The sequence below is a fragment of the Tiliqua scincoides genome, chromosome 7 (genome assembly GCF_035046505.1).
Source record: "Tiliqua scincoides isolate rTilSci1 chromosome 7, rTilSci1.hap2, whole genome shotgun sequence".
NCBI lineage: Eukaryota > Metazoa > Chordata > Lepidosauria > Squamata > Scincidae > Tiliqua > Tiliqua scincoides.
This window is the reverse complement of record NC_089827.1, coordinates 27,839,632-27,856,600: the sequence shown is the minus strand read 5'-3', so window position 1 is coordinate 27,856,600 and position 16,969 is coordinate 27,839,632. Positions and strand designations below refer to the sequence as shown.

The following is a 16,969-nucleotide window of genomic DNA, read 5'->3' as shown; positions in this document are numbered from 1 at the left end:
GTCTCTGCCATAATTACACAAATTGTTGTGTATATATGTCCATTGCTCACAGAACTTTATATACTTAGCACCTCCATGTGAAGCTAATGATTCCACCAGTGATAGAATTTTCTTTTCTCTTTTCTGAGAAATGAATTTCAGCTTTGCCATGCCTTGCTCTGAAGGTCAGAAAGGGCAGGTCTTCAGACTTATGTTGAACTACATAGAAAAGGATCACATGTGCTGACCCCACCCCTGCCACTATGCTTGCTTGGCACAATCTGTGAAAGAAGCATACACACTGGGGACTCTCTGTTCAAAGGTTCTTGAGTGCACATCAAGACTGATTGACGCACATGCAAACTACATAAGATAGCTCCATTATGTTATGCCAAACAGCTGGATTGTTAGGCGAAGTGTGGCCAGGAGAGTGCTGCTTGAGGTTGCTGGTTCACATCTTCTCTACTAGAGAAGAAAAGGGGTGTTCAGTGACAGAACACACTTTGCATGCAGAAGGTTCTGAGTTCAATCCTCAGCATTTCTGGGTAAGGCTGGGAAAGACTCTAATCTGAAACCATGGAGAGCTATTTTGAGTCAGCTAGGTAATACTGCGCTAGGTAATGCTGAGCTACGTGGACCAATGGTCTGACTCCGTATAAGGTAGCTTCCTGTGTAGGGAAGTCAGTGGGTACAAATGTTACTCCAGCCCCTGCCCACAAGTTCATTCAGCATAACATGCAATTAAGTCCTATTAGAAAGCACAGAGGTGAAAGGCAAATGCTTGGGGGAAAATGTCCTAGCTGGGCTGAGAAGACTTTCATCTGGATGATTCTATGAAAATGCATTAATATGCTTCCTCTGCTGCTTTGTACTAATAATTTGCATATTTAAGGGCTGAATGCTAAGATTGAAAACTGGCACAGAGCCTTGTTCTCTATAGTTACTTGTACGCAGAACCTCATATGCAGCCAGCTGTGAATGAATCTGCTGACTGGCCAGCTCTCAGATTTCTACTTTATGGCATATTTTACAGACTGCTAAAAAGAATTAATTGTGCAAGATTTTTTTTTTCCTCCCTCCCAGAACTAGCCTGCGCCACACTCTTAAATCATTTTTTAAAACCCATTTAGAAACTCTGTGGGGTATGAAACAAATTGTGTCTGGATTCTTGATAGTGACACTCTGACCTATGGAGTTGGCATAGTTCAAGCCCATTACACCAGAGTTAGGAATCCAGATCCAGTTAAATCTTGTACAGAGGAGCTGCTTTCTGAGCATTTTGCTCCTTTGTGCTTATGATGATTTTTTTTAGAAAGTAGAATCTTCAGATAAACTAGAATTTTAGCTATGGTAACCAAATAACATGCATTGTCATCATTGGGGAGGAAAGGAAGGAATTAACCTATCATTTGGATTTCTTTTTTTAATTTCAAGGCTAATCATTTTTTGTCCTATTACAGTAAACTTGGTTCTGTTTGGTCCACAGGAAGCTAACCGCAGATGTTGCAGGAAAAATAGCCAAAGTGGAAGAAGAAGTATCCAAGGTGGTGGCAGAACACAATAACACAGACACTCGACTGAATGCCCTGGAGGCAGATGCAGAGAGCCTAGACAATGTTGTGAAGGAACTTGCAGACCAGCTGGAGTACATAAAAATCTCTGATATTCGGGGTCAGTGTTCATCTTGGGGTGGGGGGGTGGAAATTGCTCTGTGTTGTTTTTAAGCAGAGGAAGAAAGGAGAACGTGTAAATAAATTAAAAACCTGCCAACTGAAGTGGTGTCATTTCATAGTTAGTAGGGGGAGAGCAACTGTCCTTCTTCGTCCCTGCATGGCATCTTTTCAAGTGGCTGTTGCTGGTGTCTCTTCTGAATCTTTTTTTATACTGTAAATCTTTAGGGTCAGAGCAGTGGCATAACTGGAGGGGGGCGGAGTGCTCAGTCTGGCGGGGAGGCTCAGCGGGGCGGGCAAGCAGCCCCTCCCTTCGGAGCCATTCCCAGCTGGGGGAGCAAAATGGAGCTGTATGGCTCTCCGCCCCCCTCCAGCTACACCACCAGGTCAGAGAACTATTTACTGATCTATTCTGCTATGTAAACTACTTTGTGAAACTTTGTTTCAATTTTTTTTGTTGAAAAGCAGTAGCATCAAATATTCTTGATGATGATGAATTTAGCTGCGGTCCTAAATACACTTACCAGAGAGTAAGCCCTATTGAACCCAATGGGACTAAACACCTAATGCATAAGATTGTGTTGGGAGTGTATTTTGAGAACAATTGGGACAGAATCCTTCCAAAGTTAACCATTTGTAAATCCCATTAACTTCAGTGGGACAGATTTATATTTGATTTAGTTCTCTCAATTTAAATCAAAGGGACTTAAAGTGCTTCTGTGGCTGCATCGTGTCTAAACTGCTTAGGGAGACTGCTCAGGAATGCTGCTGCTTAGCTATTGACTTCCATGGGACTGTATTAGTACAAGTAACCAATGTATTGTTTTCCTAGTACTGCTTCTCAGTTCACCGCTGATCCCTGTTTCTCATGCCTGTCACACAATTTTAACTCTGCAATAGCTGTTATCTGCCTTAGCTACAGGTAATGTTGAAAACTTGGAGAGGCAAAAGAGCAGAGTACCTTCTACACCCTGTAGTGAGATACCAGGCCTAATCCAGCTGCGCATGCAGAATCTGTTTCTGAAAAGCAGCAATAATGTCTGTGTTTGACAAGGAGGGGGGAAATGAATAAGTGCCTCTGCTCCCCATCCTAAGAAGCTGAAGCAGCCCTATTTAGTTGATACAGAGAGAGGAACCAAGGTATGCAGCAGCCACTTTGACATACTACCTCACCAGATACAGACAAGCTGCTCCCAAGCATGTGTGAGGGCAAATGACTAAAAATTAATTAAGCCCATTCAAGCTGTGTTACATAGTCAGATTCATTGATCCATCTAAACTAGTACAATACTGTTATTACACCAGGCAAGGATTCTCTGAGGTCTCAGACAAGGATCTTTTGCAGCCCTCTACCCTTGATCCTTTTAAATTGGAGGTGCCTGGGATCAAACTAGGAACCTCTCTATAAAAATCATTTTGCTATGACCCAATGGGCTTAAGCCTGCTTAACCCTAGGTATGTTTATAGGGCTTGTCAGCACTAGCAGAAAAAGTGTCTGCCAGAGGATACTAAAATGGTGGGGTAAGGTGTATAACCTGCAACTTGTGAAACATAATTATAATACAATTGTAACTTTTGACAGCTTTTGCAACTCCTTATATAGGTATTGTTTGCAGTATTCATCGCAAAATGAGATGGGTACAAATGCTTAATCATTGTCATACTTAATTTCTGCAGGAGCCCTGGACAGCATCACCAAATATTTCCAAGTGTCTCTGGATGCAGAAAAAAGAGCCAATGCCTCCAGCTTGCTTCCTGGCAGTGTACTAGAACAGTCAGCTGAGATGCGCCTGGAAGTGGACAGCTTGATCAATGAGACAGAGGCCAAGTTCAAGGCTAAGCAAGAGGAGCAGTCCCGCCTCCTGGATGAACTTGCGGGTAAACTGCAAAGCCTGGATCTTGCAGAAGTGGCTGAGAAGGTACATGGCAGAGGCTTCAGCATAGGGGTAGTAGCTACAGAAAAAGTGCAGGAATGGCAATAGACAGAAGTGAAGTCGATATGACTGCTTGTAAATGAGTTGGAGCCCAGTCCTGAGCTTGTACTGCTCGTGCTCTGCAGGCAGTGAGTGTCACAAATGTGCTGTAAAGCACGTTTGCGGCCCTCAATGCCAAGCCCAGTGTCGGAGGTGGCTCAATGCCAGCCGACACTGAGCTGGCGCCGGTGGATCACCAGAGCTTCACCACTTGGCAGTCATGTGGACTGCAGGGCAGGGGAGACATAGGTGGGGGTGAGGAGGTGTTCTGGGGCGGGGGACGCACAGAGGAGGCATGCCAAGGGAGGGAGTGGGGGGGAAGCGGTACTGATGGAGCTCCACTCTGCCGCATCCAGAGCCTTCATGTCAGGCTGCGGGCCCAACACAGAGGTTTTCGATTCTGTGCCAGCCCAAAGGCTACCACAGAATAGAGTAACCCCATTGCGGGGCTGCTTCCCTTACCCGGGGGAAGGGGATGAAAGTCCCTATCCCCAAGGAGCTGCCGGTGGCTGCCCTGTTGTGTACAGGATGCTGCGGCAGCCCCAGCACAACAGGGCTGTTAGTGAGACAGCTGTGCTGGGCAGATAGTAACGGAATATAAGAGCCAACACATAAGACAGGAAAGATGTAACACCTTTATAGAAAACCCTGCTTAGAAATACCAAGTGGTTCAGTTCAATTGGAGACACCATTCTGCAAACAGCAGCACCTAGTGGCCACTAGCTTATGCACAGCTATATGCATTTAAATCAACTGGTCTTTAGTATACATAACTCAAAGCTGTAATATGGCCAAAATGTTTCTCCTTGTACTTATCCAATTCTGTAATCTTTTTCATGCACCAGCAGAATAACAGGCAGGACTGGGTGTACTGGGGAAAACATTTTTAAGAATTCTGCCAAATTCTGTGCAAAATTCTGCAACCTCTACAGATTGTACAAATGAAGCATCTATTTACTCCTTTTGCCTATTTTATATTGCTTCTGCAAATTATGAGGTGGGACAGGAAGCTATATTAGGCATGGAAATCCCACTCATCCTGAACCTGGTTATTCAGCTACCCCTGGGGCTTTTGAGCTTTATGAACAATCTTGGCAGCCCTAAGGGCTAGGAATTTCTGTTCTGGAACTCTCAGTGGATAAAAAAAATCAGTGGACACTTAATCAGTGGAAAAACAGCTTTAAAGACCTAGGTTTCTTGCTCCTCTATTGTCACCCCAGAATGCATTGGTGTAGACACTATATTGCATTCAGCCACTAGATGGGGTGAATAATGAAATCTATGGAATAAAATTATATTTAACAGCACAAAGGTAGGAAATTAGTTTTTGATGCTTTTTTTCCTTGTTACAAGGCATTTAAAAGCAGACCTCAGTATCAGTGGTGAGTCAAATCAGTGGATACCAAATCAGTGGATAACAAGGCATGACCTGTATTTTAGTTTGCTTATTAAAAAATCCTGTCGTTACTTGAAAATATTCCATTACAGTTTTTTTAAATGTATCTATATTTTGCTAGACTCATGTTGAATTTAGGAAAGTCCCCAATTTTTGCTCCTAGGAAGTAGTACTACTTGCCAATTATATGAGGAAGCTGCTTGGCTTCTGGTTGCTTTGAGAAGCTCTTTTCTCTCCTTTCTCCAAGCAGATCCCTAATTCTATTAGCAGCTAAAAACTGAGGACTCAATCCTATCTAACTTTCCATTGCCAGTGCAGCCATGTGAACTGCATCCTGCAGTGTGGGGGCAGTCACAGAGTCCACAACAAGGTAAGGAAATGTTTGTTCCCTTACCTTAGAGCTGCATTGTGACTGAATCTGTGCTGGAAAGTTGGATAAGGTTGGACCCTGAGCCTGCCTCTGACAGCTAGACCGAAGATGATAGAGAATACAGTGTCCTTTCACAGTAAGGATGAATCATGTGTAGGCTATTTCATGGAGCAAAAACTGGGAATTATATTGCCTTGAATCATTTGTTTATGCCTGGCAGAAAGCAGATACTTTCAAAAAATCATTGTTATTGAAATAGAAAAGATCTCTTTTCTGTGGTCTCAGCCATATTTGTGACCAGAATGTCCTTTAGCTCCAGACATTCCAGCAGAAGTCTGTTGTTATTGAGGAGTCAATAAGGTTATCTTATAATGACTACATACCAGTCTCCAGACTCTCTGCTCTGCTTGAGAAAGTCAGAGTGGGGAAGGGAGGGGGAGTGACATGCTCACTTTTCAATGTCACTGTTGTTCGTTCTCCCATGTCTTGCCTGAAGGAAATCTCACCTGTTGTTTTTTTTAAACATTTTGTTGTCAGTCACAATTGACCAGCATCTGTATCATCTCCCTAAGGCAAAGTCTGACCCAGGGATTCATTTCCGAGATGAAAAACTTCATTCCAATCTCTTCTTCTTTAGGCATTTTTCCCTTGAAAATACCAAGTTCTACCTAAATGTAATAGGTACTGGGGGAAATAACTATGCAAGCATGCTTCCCTCCTCCCCCATTGTCTGTTTGCAAAACTAACACTGTCACCTGAGGGGGTTAATGAAGTGCCCCACAATAGAGTTAATTGTGCTCCATAACTTAGACCCAAACTGAACACAAGTCAGTTGCTCCCTGACTCCCTAAGGCAGTATGCCACATTTGTGTTCCTCGCCCTGCCCTGGCTTTGCAGCGATCATAATGGGAGACAAGTGAGTGCAACCTGGATTGTGTGAAAGCTATACAGCAAACAGACTCTGAAGCTGTGTGTTGCAAATATGTCTCTGTTTTCGGACCACTGTGTCCTTGGGAAAGGAATTCTACTCTACCACAGAGAGACATGCCTTTTGTTACTAGCATGAAACAGTGATGGGGAGTGGAGGACAGGAAATATTTTCCAGTAAGCTTTGAAGTGTTTCAGCACTATATCTAGAAAGTCAAGGTGCAATTAGTGGGGAGCCTCAGTTCATACCTAAACTCCTTTGTACTGATGATAATGCTTTCAGGAGCTGGTTCTTGATCTTCTTTTGAATGACTGATAACTCGAACCCTTTCCTTTGTCTAATCCTGTCTGCTGCAGACATGTGGAACTCCCCTCGGGGCTTCCTGTGCTAATTCGGAATGCGGTGGCCTGGGCTGCCGCACAGAAGATGGGAAGAAGAAATGTGGGGGGCCAGGTTGTGATGGATTAGTTACTGTGGCCCACAATGCCTGGCAAAAAGCAATGGATTTTGACAGAGACATCCTTAGTGCTCTGGCAGAAGTTGAACAGCTGTCAAAAATGGTAATATATATATATATATATATATATATTTAAAGAAGCAGCTCAAATGCCAAGATTAGGATGAAAGCAAGTTAATCTGTAGATTGTGCAAGTCTAGACAATAGCAAACCAAGCACTTTGCCCAAATAATTGTTTCTTTCCAGTCATGCTATCCTACTGAGCGCCCTCATTAAAAGAGCTGGATTCAGTGGAGATCTCCATTTCTCTGCTCTGCACAGCCCCATGGGCTACTTAAAAGATTGGTGTTGTGGACGTCTCCATCATTTAACAACTTGGCAGCTTTGATATCAAAAAATTTGTCAGTATTCCTTTCGAGGGGAGGGGTGGCTAAATGATATTTAAATTAACTTTGTTTGGCAATGGTAAATAATGGTCCACTTATTTTGCTTAGGTTGCAGAAGCAAAGCAGAGAGCTGATGAAGCAAAACAAAATGCTCAGGAGGTTCTGTTAAAAGCCAATGCCACGAAGGAGCAAGTGGACAGGAGTAATAAGGATCTGAGGAATCTTATTAAGCAGATCAGGGAATTTCTCATGAGTAAGAATTAGCGTAATATGGTTTGGCTACAAATGTGGATCTGTTCTGAATAATGGTTTTCTCTTCTTGAACCATCATTTTCAAAGCTATAAAACGGGTAGGCAACTTATGGGCCAGATTCAGCCCACCACCTGAAATCATCTGCCCTGTAGTCCCAAAAAGATATATCCATTCGGCCTGTGGTGGCCCTAAAAAAAGGTTCAAGTTTGTAATGATCTCTGTAAGGCTAACAGTGTAAGCAGACAAAGGGCAGAAGCTTCCTTTGAGCACCATTCTCTGTCTGGGCATGCATCTCTCTGCACTGTGCCATCTCTTTTCTCCTAGTTCTGTGGCCTAATCAGGACGCTCGTGCATGCATTCTTACAGTCGATGGACCCAGTGTTGTCCCCTATACAGAAGAAGTTGCAAACTCATAAAGCATCAGATTTCATGCTCATTCCTTTGGAGCACTTCTTAGTCCAGCTCTCCTTCCCCGGCCTTGCTGGGATGGCTGTCCCTGCCTGCTCCTTTCCCAGGGCCTCTCTTTCTCTAGGTTTCCTTGCTTTTCTGCCCCTTTTAAGATCTAAGCAGCTAGCCAAGAGCCTTGTGCCTGCCCCACCCCTCTACAGTATCAGGGCAACTTGATCTGCCACCACCAGGTCAATTATTTTTGAATTGTAATAGAAATAATGATTACAACCTCTGAAGACAGGCTCATTCCCAGTTAAAAATTGTGATCAGATAATCCCTCATGATCGCTCCGCATCCACTTTCACTGCTGCGGGGAGCCCTGCTGCAGGTTGTGCCGGGCTCCCTGCACCCTGCAGGTGTGCCCAAGCCCTTGCAACCCCCTGAGGGGGCTTCCCCCGCCCCTGCTGCCTCCCCCCTCCCACCCACGCAAGAATGTAGTGGCTCTCAAACTCTCTGGGAGAGTTTGAGAACCACTGGTATATACTGTTTAACTCCTCTCACCACCCTGAATTCATTTGCACAGTCTCCTTTAATACAATTGTGAAGCATCATCCATATCCATAAACAGTGACTGTTCACTTGATAGAAACCAGTGGCCCAGTGTTTCTGTGTGTAGAAACAGGATGCTTAGTAGTGCTTCAGGGCTGTGCTTTTGCTCCTGCCATATCCCTTGGCATCTTTGCCAATTAAAATTTTAAATACAGCACAACCCCCATAACCTGCATTAACTTCTGGTTTATATATTAGTTGTTTAAGCAGACTGAAGTTTAATGTGAGATTGAAGGAACTGGGATATTGTTGGTATGCAGACTTGAGTGATTATCAGTATTCACTGATCCCTGGGGCTTGATTTTCACATTTTTCATGTGGTACCACTGCTGTGACCTTTGCTGTGACTTATAACCTGTGTCCTATGGTAAACTTCCCTTCTAAAAGCACCATCCCTGCAAAGTCTATGAAACTTTGTCAAAGTTCACCACTTGAGACTGCCAAGTGGCTTCCATTTCTTCACTATTGCATCCTGCTGCCATTTGTCACTTCTGTGGAAATACAGGCATGCCCCAGTATCCAAAGGGGTTCCATTTTGGAAGCCCCTGCGGACACCTGGAACCATGGATATGCAGGACCCTCCTTCCTGCCCTGGACCCTTCAGAGGCAAGGGGAGCTGTGCTTTTCACCCCTCCAGAGGTTCTTCAGGGTTACCTGTGTCCACCTGTGGCCTCTGCATGACTGTTACAATGGAAAAAATGTGATTTTTTTGCAAAACCAGTAGTGACTTTTTATGTCTTTAAAAGGCACTCTGAGAGCCTCAGTGGGTAAGTTCTCATAGGACACAGGTTCTGCAGGGCTCAGAAGAGTCTCCGGAAACCAGGGTACCTAGGGGAGAGGTGTCTTATATTTGCGAATAAGCAAAACCACGGGTATAGGATCTTTAGATATGGGGCCTCTCTGTTTATCATTCAGTGGAAATTTCAATCTTCAACCCTCCCACTCATTTTTTTTCTGTTTTCCATTTTAACAGAAGACAGTGCTGACCTGGAGAGCATCGAGGCAGTTGCTAATGAAGTACTCAACATGGAGATGCCCAGCACACCTGAACAGTTGCAGACACTAGCGGACAGTATCCGTGACCGGGTGGACAGTCTTTCTGATGTTGATACAGTCTTGAAGCAGAGTGCTGGAGATATTGCAAGAGCAAAGATGCTGTTAGATGAAGCTAAAAAAGCAAGGTGGCATATCATGGCTTCTTCTGTAGTAGACTGTCTTTTATAACACAGAAATCCTGAGTCCTCTCAGTGTCTGACATGCTCACTAAATACTTCAGCCTGGCCAAGGCTTAGACATAAGGAGCAAGTTAAGCTCATTGCATGCTCACTGAAATGGAAAAAAAAATTTCTTGTTTTTAAGACAGCGTCTAACATTGTACTTTTAATTAATTTCCATCTCCCAGTAAAAGTGCAACAGATGTTAAAGTCACTGCAGACATGGTGAAAGAAGCTCTAGAAGAAGCTGAAAAAGCCCAAAATGCTGCAGAGAAGGCCATAAAACTAGCAGATGAAGATATTCAAGGAACTCAAGACCTGCTTACATCTGTAAGTTCTGACTGCCTAACTCTTAGAAGCAGTTGTTCATGCACAGGGAGTTGCGACTATAGATGCTCATGAGGCATCTTTGTGCAATACAGTCGTGCGCTGCTTAACAACAGAGCTCAGACTGAGAGAAATCACATCTCTCATGCGACTTCCGGTTTCATGGAGGAAACTTGAAATTGCTCGAGAGACACAATTTTCCTCAGTCTGAGCCTTGCAGAGGCAGCACAAGGATGTGCACTGCCTCTGGGAGGCTCAGACAGCCCTCTGGAGGGGAGGGGAGCTCCCCTTGCTTTTGGAGGGTTGGAGGTGTGTGCCCCCGACGACCACATGACCACACACAGTTGTCAGTTGTAAGATCCTGGTGTAAGCTGGAAGGTTGCAAAATGGCACACACCTGTATTTAATTTTATTTAACCAACCAGCTTTTTTTCTTAATCCCACTTTATGACCCCCCCAAAGAGGCCTTCAAGGTGGCTTACATAATTAAAACCAATAGTCAGTAAAATCACCAAAAGTAAAAATAAAACATTAAATTAACCAGTTCTATAGCTCACGTATGCCTCTTCCTGCTTTCATATTTCTTCAGATCGCATGGCACATGCACTGTGAGACAAACACATGTGCACTGATTTCATGTATAATGGTCTGATAATTAAGCAGGCGACCTTACCCCTAAGCCAGGGGTGTCAAACTCGTTTCATACAGTGGACCAAATATCATTCGTGACAGCTGCTGAGGGCTGGAAGTGATGTCATTAAAAAGGTCATAACCAAAAATAAGTGCTTTTTCTCACTTAGGAACTCATTAGCTGCAAATGACAGAAAATATGCAAATCTTGATCATATTTCAAGTTGTAGAGAGCCTAATTTTCATGTGGGCTGCACTTTCAGCAGTAACACCTTAGCACTGCTCAGGAGCTGAGAGCGTGAAGGTCAGATAAAAAGCTTATGTGGGCCGCATCTGGCCCCTGGGCCTTATGTTTGACACCCCAGCCCTAAGCAACAAATTATTACTTGATTGATTGCATTCCACATTAAGATACTTTACTGTGAACAGAGAGGCACTTCATATATCTCTGCATGATTAAAATGTAACAGGAAGGGAGGCGTATTTTGCTTAAGATGCCGAATTGCTATTACCTGGCATGTGCCACAAAAGGGTAGTACAGAAGACCACAGTTGTTATGGGGTAGAGGACTTTTCCTTCCAATGACAGCCTGTTACTGTCAGTGGCACTGGCAAAAATAACAGACTTGTGTACCCAATCATCAGCTGTGCAATAGGGCCAGTACAACCTCCCTCTCACTGGGCCAGAGAAGCATCTGTCAGGTTTACAATGTCAAAATCTAAATTTTTGTTTAAGGAAAGGGAAAAGATTCTCACCTCATACAAGTGATAGTGAAGGTTAGATGAAAGGTGTATTTTTTTAGCCCTTTTTCGCCATAGGTAAAATAGTTTAAATAAGTAAATGAGAGTCCTATCCATCCTTCAAGTGAGATTATGTTAATGTTTAAAAGTTTCAGACAGAAACTAGAAATGCGTGAAATAAATTAATTCCTTAATTTTTATTTCCTGATCTTTTCCATTTTGGAGACACATGTAGAGAAACAGACACATCCAATTTAGCAATTTAGTCTTTCTGTATATCAGTATTAGTGAACTATATTATTGTGTGTGCATTTGCATTATCTTGCTTTTCACGTGGTATCCAATTAAAAAAACAAAACTCAACAAACATGTTTGAAAGAGAAACATAAGTTTGCACAAGAAGAAATTATGCCCTAGAGATCAGTTTGGGAACTGAGCAAGTAGAACATAATGTGCCAGTGCCTTGGAAGAAATTGACTGCTCTTATTTATTACCTGTTAGATTGAATCTGAAACTGCAACATCAGAAGAAACTTTGAACAATGCTACTTTGCGTATTTCTGAGCTCGAAAAAAATGTAGAAGCACTTAGACAAAAGGCTGCTACAAACACAGAAGACATTAGAACAACAGAAGAAACTATTGCTGCTGCTAATCGAACTACTGATGATGTTCAAAAAGTAAGACTTTGATTTTTTGGAAACGAAGGCATTGTCTTTAATACCAGCTTGGGCTGTAAGGTTTTCCCCTTATGAAGCATGGCAGGCTTCATAAACATAGCACGACAAAGACCAGTTTATTTTACCATCAGGGAAGTTGGATCATTGATCCACATGTTAGAAATCTAACACACAAACAATGTGGTGAAAAGAGTGTTTGGCAGTTGGAATACTTTGAGCAGGCAGTTGCACCTCTCAGTATTCTGCAGGCCTAAATGTTCAGGCAGAGAATGTGGAGTTTCTTTGTTTTGAACCACCCATGAAATGGAATTGTTTCACATCTTGATAATATCCAGTGTTTTATGTAGGCAAGACCTAGGAGTGAGCTGTGGAAGTCCTGTATGCAAGTCTTGAATGACAAGGGTTCATGGGAAGAGAGCAACTCTGACACATTTTTAGTTGGCTCAGCTCTGTTATGGTTGGCTCTGTGTATCATTCTTTGATTGCATTGTTCTTCCTCTGGGGCCAATCTATCCAACTTTCCATCACTGATGCAGCCATACCAGCAGGGTGCACATTGCATTCTAAGGTGGTGGGGAAGTTACAGAGGACTCCTCAAGGCAAGGGAACATCTGTTCCCTTACCTCAGGGGCGCATGGGCGCTTAAAAGTTGGTTAGGATTGGACCCTTAGTTGTTCTGCTACACTCCTGTTTTATCATTTGGTTTAACTGGTTTGTTTTTCCCACTTCGGAAGTTTTAAACCTTCCATCTAGAGAGGAAAGGTGGAGTAAGTTTAAAAAAAATATATTAAATCTTAGTCTAGGTGGTTTGGCAGTGGTGGTGACCCTTTCAGGAGTGTGTGTGAGAACGACACCCAGCTGTAGTTCAGTTGAAGACATTCAGGCATAATTCTGTGCTCTTCTTCCTCTGAGGAGGTTCCACATGTTTTGACAGTGGTTAGAGAGGATGACATGATCATTGATCAACATACCTACCGTATTTGCCGGCGTATAAGACGACCCCCCAACATTTCCACTCAAAATATAGTTTGTTATATACTCGCCGTATAAGACTACCCCCTCTTCTGCACACCTTCCACACACCAAATAAAAGGTAAAAGAACATCAGATTTGATTTCAACATGTTAATTTATATTCAAATGCTTATGACATGCAGGAAAACTGTCACAAGGCTGTATGTTATCCTGTTAGCTGCAGGAGGCCAGCTCTGCTCCCCAGGTAAGTAAAAAAGCCCCTTGGCAGAGGTAGCGCTTCAATCTCTGCAGCGCTATCACTGCCCCCCCCACCCCGTCTCTGGCCATGCATACACCTATCTGGTTCCCAACTCCCCTTAGGAGTCTGGGATCCACTGCTCTAGGAGAATTTCCTGCTGCAGGCAGGGGGGTGGACTAGATGACCTTGTCTCTTCCAACTCCTAAGATTCTGTGAACCTCTTCCCTGCAAATTTGAATATACAAACCTAGGTACTGCATCAGGCCAAAGGCCCATCAAGCCGAGTCCAGGATCCTGTTTCTCACAGTGGCCCACCAGCTGTTTCTGGGAAGCCCACAGGCAGGAGAGAGAGGCATGCCTCTCTCCTGCCATTGCACCCCTGCAACTGGTACTCAGAGACATATTGCTGCTGAGCAATATGCACACAGCCCTCGTGACTAGTAGCCATAAATAGCCATGAATTCTCCAATCCCCTTTAAAGTCATCCAAACTCATGGCCATCCCCACATATTGTGGCAATGAGTTCCAGAGACTCTGCACGTTGTGAAAAAATACTTGCTTTTGTCCCTCCTAGTTCTCTCACAGATCAGTTTCACTGAATGACCCCGTGGAGAGAGGGAGGGCAAGGGAGTTCTGTCAGTCAGTGCAATCCTAATGCTTGTCAACTTAGAAGTAACCCACCTTAATGGACCTTAGAGCCCAAGCCTATGCATGTATACTCAGAAGTAAGCCCCATTATACTCAATAGAGCTTACTCCCAGATAAATGGGATGGGATTGTAGCCTTACTCCCAGGTGAATGTATAAAATAGGATTACTGCTTTAATCAGGCCCCTCCGTTGTCTTCCAAGCTACAAAGACCCCAATGCTGTAACCTTCCCTGTGTTTTAGCCCCTCTGATAGTTTTGGAGGTTTCAATTTGAACTCAAAACATGGTCCTTTGAATTGATCCTCTTTAGAGTCACCCCCCATCCAGTAGCAGTGAATTCCACACCCCAATTATGTATCCGGCGAAGAAGCACTTCCTTTCGCCAGTCAGCAACATCGCTCGCCTCAAAAGAACAAGCAGACCCCCCATCCTTCATCTGCAGGCTAGAGCGGCCAGAAACAGCTGGAACCTCCTGCCCATCGGGGTACTCACTTCGAAGCGTCGCGTCCCTTCTCGGTGCCCATGAGGACCAGAAACTTGCCTCGTTCGAACCTGAACCAAAGTTGCTCTTTCCAGGACAGGAATCTGGCAAGAAGAGTCTAGGGGAGGAGAAGCGGGCACCTGCATGCCTGGGACCCCAAGCCTAGGCATGTCTACCCTGAAGTAAGTCCCACTATAGTCAGTGGGGCTTACTTCCAGGAAAGTATAGAGAGGCTTGCAGCCTGAGAGCCCAATTCTGTGCATGTCTACTCAGAACTAAGTCCCACTATAGTCAATGGGGGTTACTCCTGGGTAGGTGTGGCTAGGACTGCAGCCTTTGAGCCCAATCCTATGCATGTCTACTCAGAAGTAAGTTCCATTATAGTCAATGGGGCTTACTCTCAGGAAAGTGTGACTAGGATGGCAGCCTGAGAGCCCAATTCTGTGCCTGTCTACTCAGAAGTAAGTCCGGCTATAGCCAACGGGGCTTACTCGCAGGCAAGCGTGGCTAGGCTCGCCCCCCGAGTCCCCCTCCCTGCGCAGCCAGCCAGGCGGGGCGGTCTGCGGCCAGAAGCGGTGGGGACATCTCTGGAAGTCCGTCCGCCGGCGAGGACGGAGCCAAGCGCAGGCGGGGCGACTCTGCGTAGACAAGGGGCAGGCCGGAGCGCCGCTGCTTCCCGCTGAGCAGAATGGGCCGGTCACGCCGCAAAGGCTGGCACCCATGTCTCGCTGCTGATGCTCCCCGCAGCCGCGCTAGATACCACGCGATACTGGACGGTATGTAGAATGAGGTGGGCGGGCATCGGGAGGCTACTGTCTATCCCAACTGAAGTGCACCCGGCGTATACGACGACCCCCCCCACTTGGAGGCATGTTTTTCAGGGCAAAAAAGTCATCTTATATGCCGGCAAATACGGTACATATTGCAGCTTGTTTGTCATCTAAAAAGGGCTAATTCCAGCAGAAATCTGTCTGCCATGCATTTCTCTACGGTTATGTATAATTTTGACCATAGCAATCTTTTCTTTAAATGTATAATATTTCAAAGTTTTGAATTTATAACCCACTTTCCCTTGCGAAAGCAAATGCCCAAAGTACTATCATCTTCTGCATAAAGAATCTACTTATAAGATAAAATAATGCTGGTTTATTGTTTAATGCAGTTTTAAGAGGCAAAATTCCTAAAGGGAATCTTGATTCATTTCCTAACCAAAGTTAAAGATAACTGCACCATTTTAAAAAAATTTGCAAGTACAAAAGTCAGTGCATCTCCCCCCCCCCCCCCCCGGTTCAACTGTGACTCTTTCGAAATGCTAGTAACAGTATGACCACCATAGATAAGTTTTTCTCTCCATGGGATAAAGTAGCAAGGAAAGAGAAAATATGCTTGAATCATACTTAGAGTCCTTCTATGTATTTTGGGTGGGGTCTCTGCCCAGCAGATCCCAGTTGCTTGTAAAAGGTAAGGATGTCGAAGCAAAGGAACTTATTTTTCTCCAGAATAATACTGCCATCTTGTGTCCCACTATCAAAACTGCAGGTACTAGACAACAGCGTGAATGACAAATATAAGACAGTAGAAAGCTTAATTGCCAAGAAAACAGGAGAGTCTGCAGAGGCCAGGAAAAAAGCAGAAGCACTACAGAACGAAGCTAAAGTACTGCTGGATCAAGCAAACAGCAAACTTCAGCTGCTCAAGGGTAAAACCCAACACAGAAAAGGCTTTAAAACATAGGAAAAATATGCTTTTATTACAGCTGATAAACTCCTTCCCCACCTTATTTTCACAGCACCACGATGTAGATGCAATTACCGTAGATTAAAGGTGGCAATAATTTTTTTATTACTGGAACTCCCTCTCTCTTCACGAAAGGTTAAACCTGGTACAAGGAGACTTCACTTCTTGCCAGTTCCACATTCACTCTTCAAATTGCCCCACATACTTGGTTTGCTGTTAGAATAACCCTCTCCCATGTCTCCTTTTCTTACAGAATTAGAAAATACATATGAGAAGAATCAAAGAGTCCTGGAAGATAAAGCCAAGCAATTGGTGCAACTGGAAGAAACAGTCCGCAGCCTCTTGCAAGCAATCAGCCAGAAAGCTGCTGTTTACAGCACCTGCTAGTAATTGGGAAAGGGAGCAAATTATCTAAGAAGAAAAGAATGTCTTCCTTCCTCTTAGGGTTCAACTGATAACCTGATAAGGTTAAATATGAGCTTTAAGACCTTAAACCAAAGATGAACTTCTTACATTCAATAAAATATAACTTTTTGTAACAAAATGATTCATTTAACTAATGTTACTTTCATTACCCCAATGATGAATTTGATTAACCCATTTAAAGTACTCTAATAAAAAATTTTGCTCCACAGATGGGAGTTTCAACAAATTAATTGTGATTTAGAGGCCTTAAAGCACTGCACATAGGATGCCATAATGTCCTAGATACACGTGCCTCATCCACTTGACCTATGACTATTCTGATGGAATTGTCAGCTTTACAGAACCAGGTGGAAGCCAGCTGAGTATGAACCTGCAATTCCTCCCTCTGACCAAATGCACTGATGTACCATCACTGTAATAGAAATGGCTGTGGCTTCCCCCAGCAGGCACCCACATTGCTGCAGA

The 16,969-nt window shown here is 44.0% G+C and overlaps 1 protein-coding gene across 3 annotated transcripts in view; it reads left to right on the top strand.

Moving 5' to 3' along the window:
• LAMB1 (laminin subunit beta 1) overlaps positions 1-16,622 on the top strand; it is a 78,201-nt gene extending 61,579 nt beyond the window's left edge. For all 3 annotated transcript variants that reach the window (XM_066633263.1, XM_066633262.1, XM_066633264.1), the window contains 9 exons: positions 1,466-1,650; positions 3,327-3,568; positions 6,673-6,876; positions 7,268-7,412; positions 9,385-9,592; positions 9,814-9,955; positions 11,824-12,000; positions 15,881-16,040; positions 16,332-16,622. In XM_066633263.1, coding sequence (XP_066489360.1) covers positions 1,466-1,650; positions 3,327-3,568; positions 6,673-6,876; positions 7,268-7,412; positions 9,385-9,592; positions 9,814-9,955; positions 11,824-12,000; positions 15,881-16,040; positions 16,332-16,465 — 1,597 coding nt within the window. In that variant the 3' untranslated portion in view covers positions 16,466-16,622. The remainder of the gene's footprint in view (positions 1-1,465; positions 1,651-3,326; positions 3,569-6,672; positions 6,877-7,267; positions 7,413-9,384; positions 9,593-9,813; positions 9,956-11,823; positions 12,001-15,880; positions 16,041-16,331) is intronic.
• The last annotated feature ends 347 nt before the right edge of the window (positions 16,623-16,969 follow it).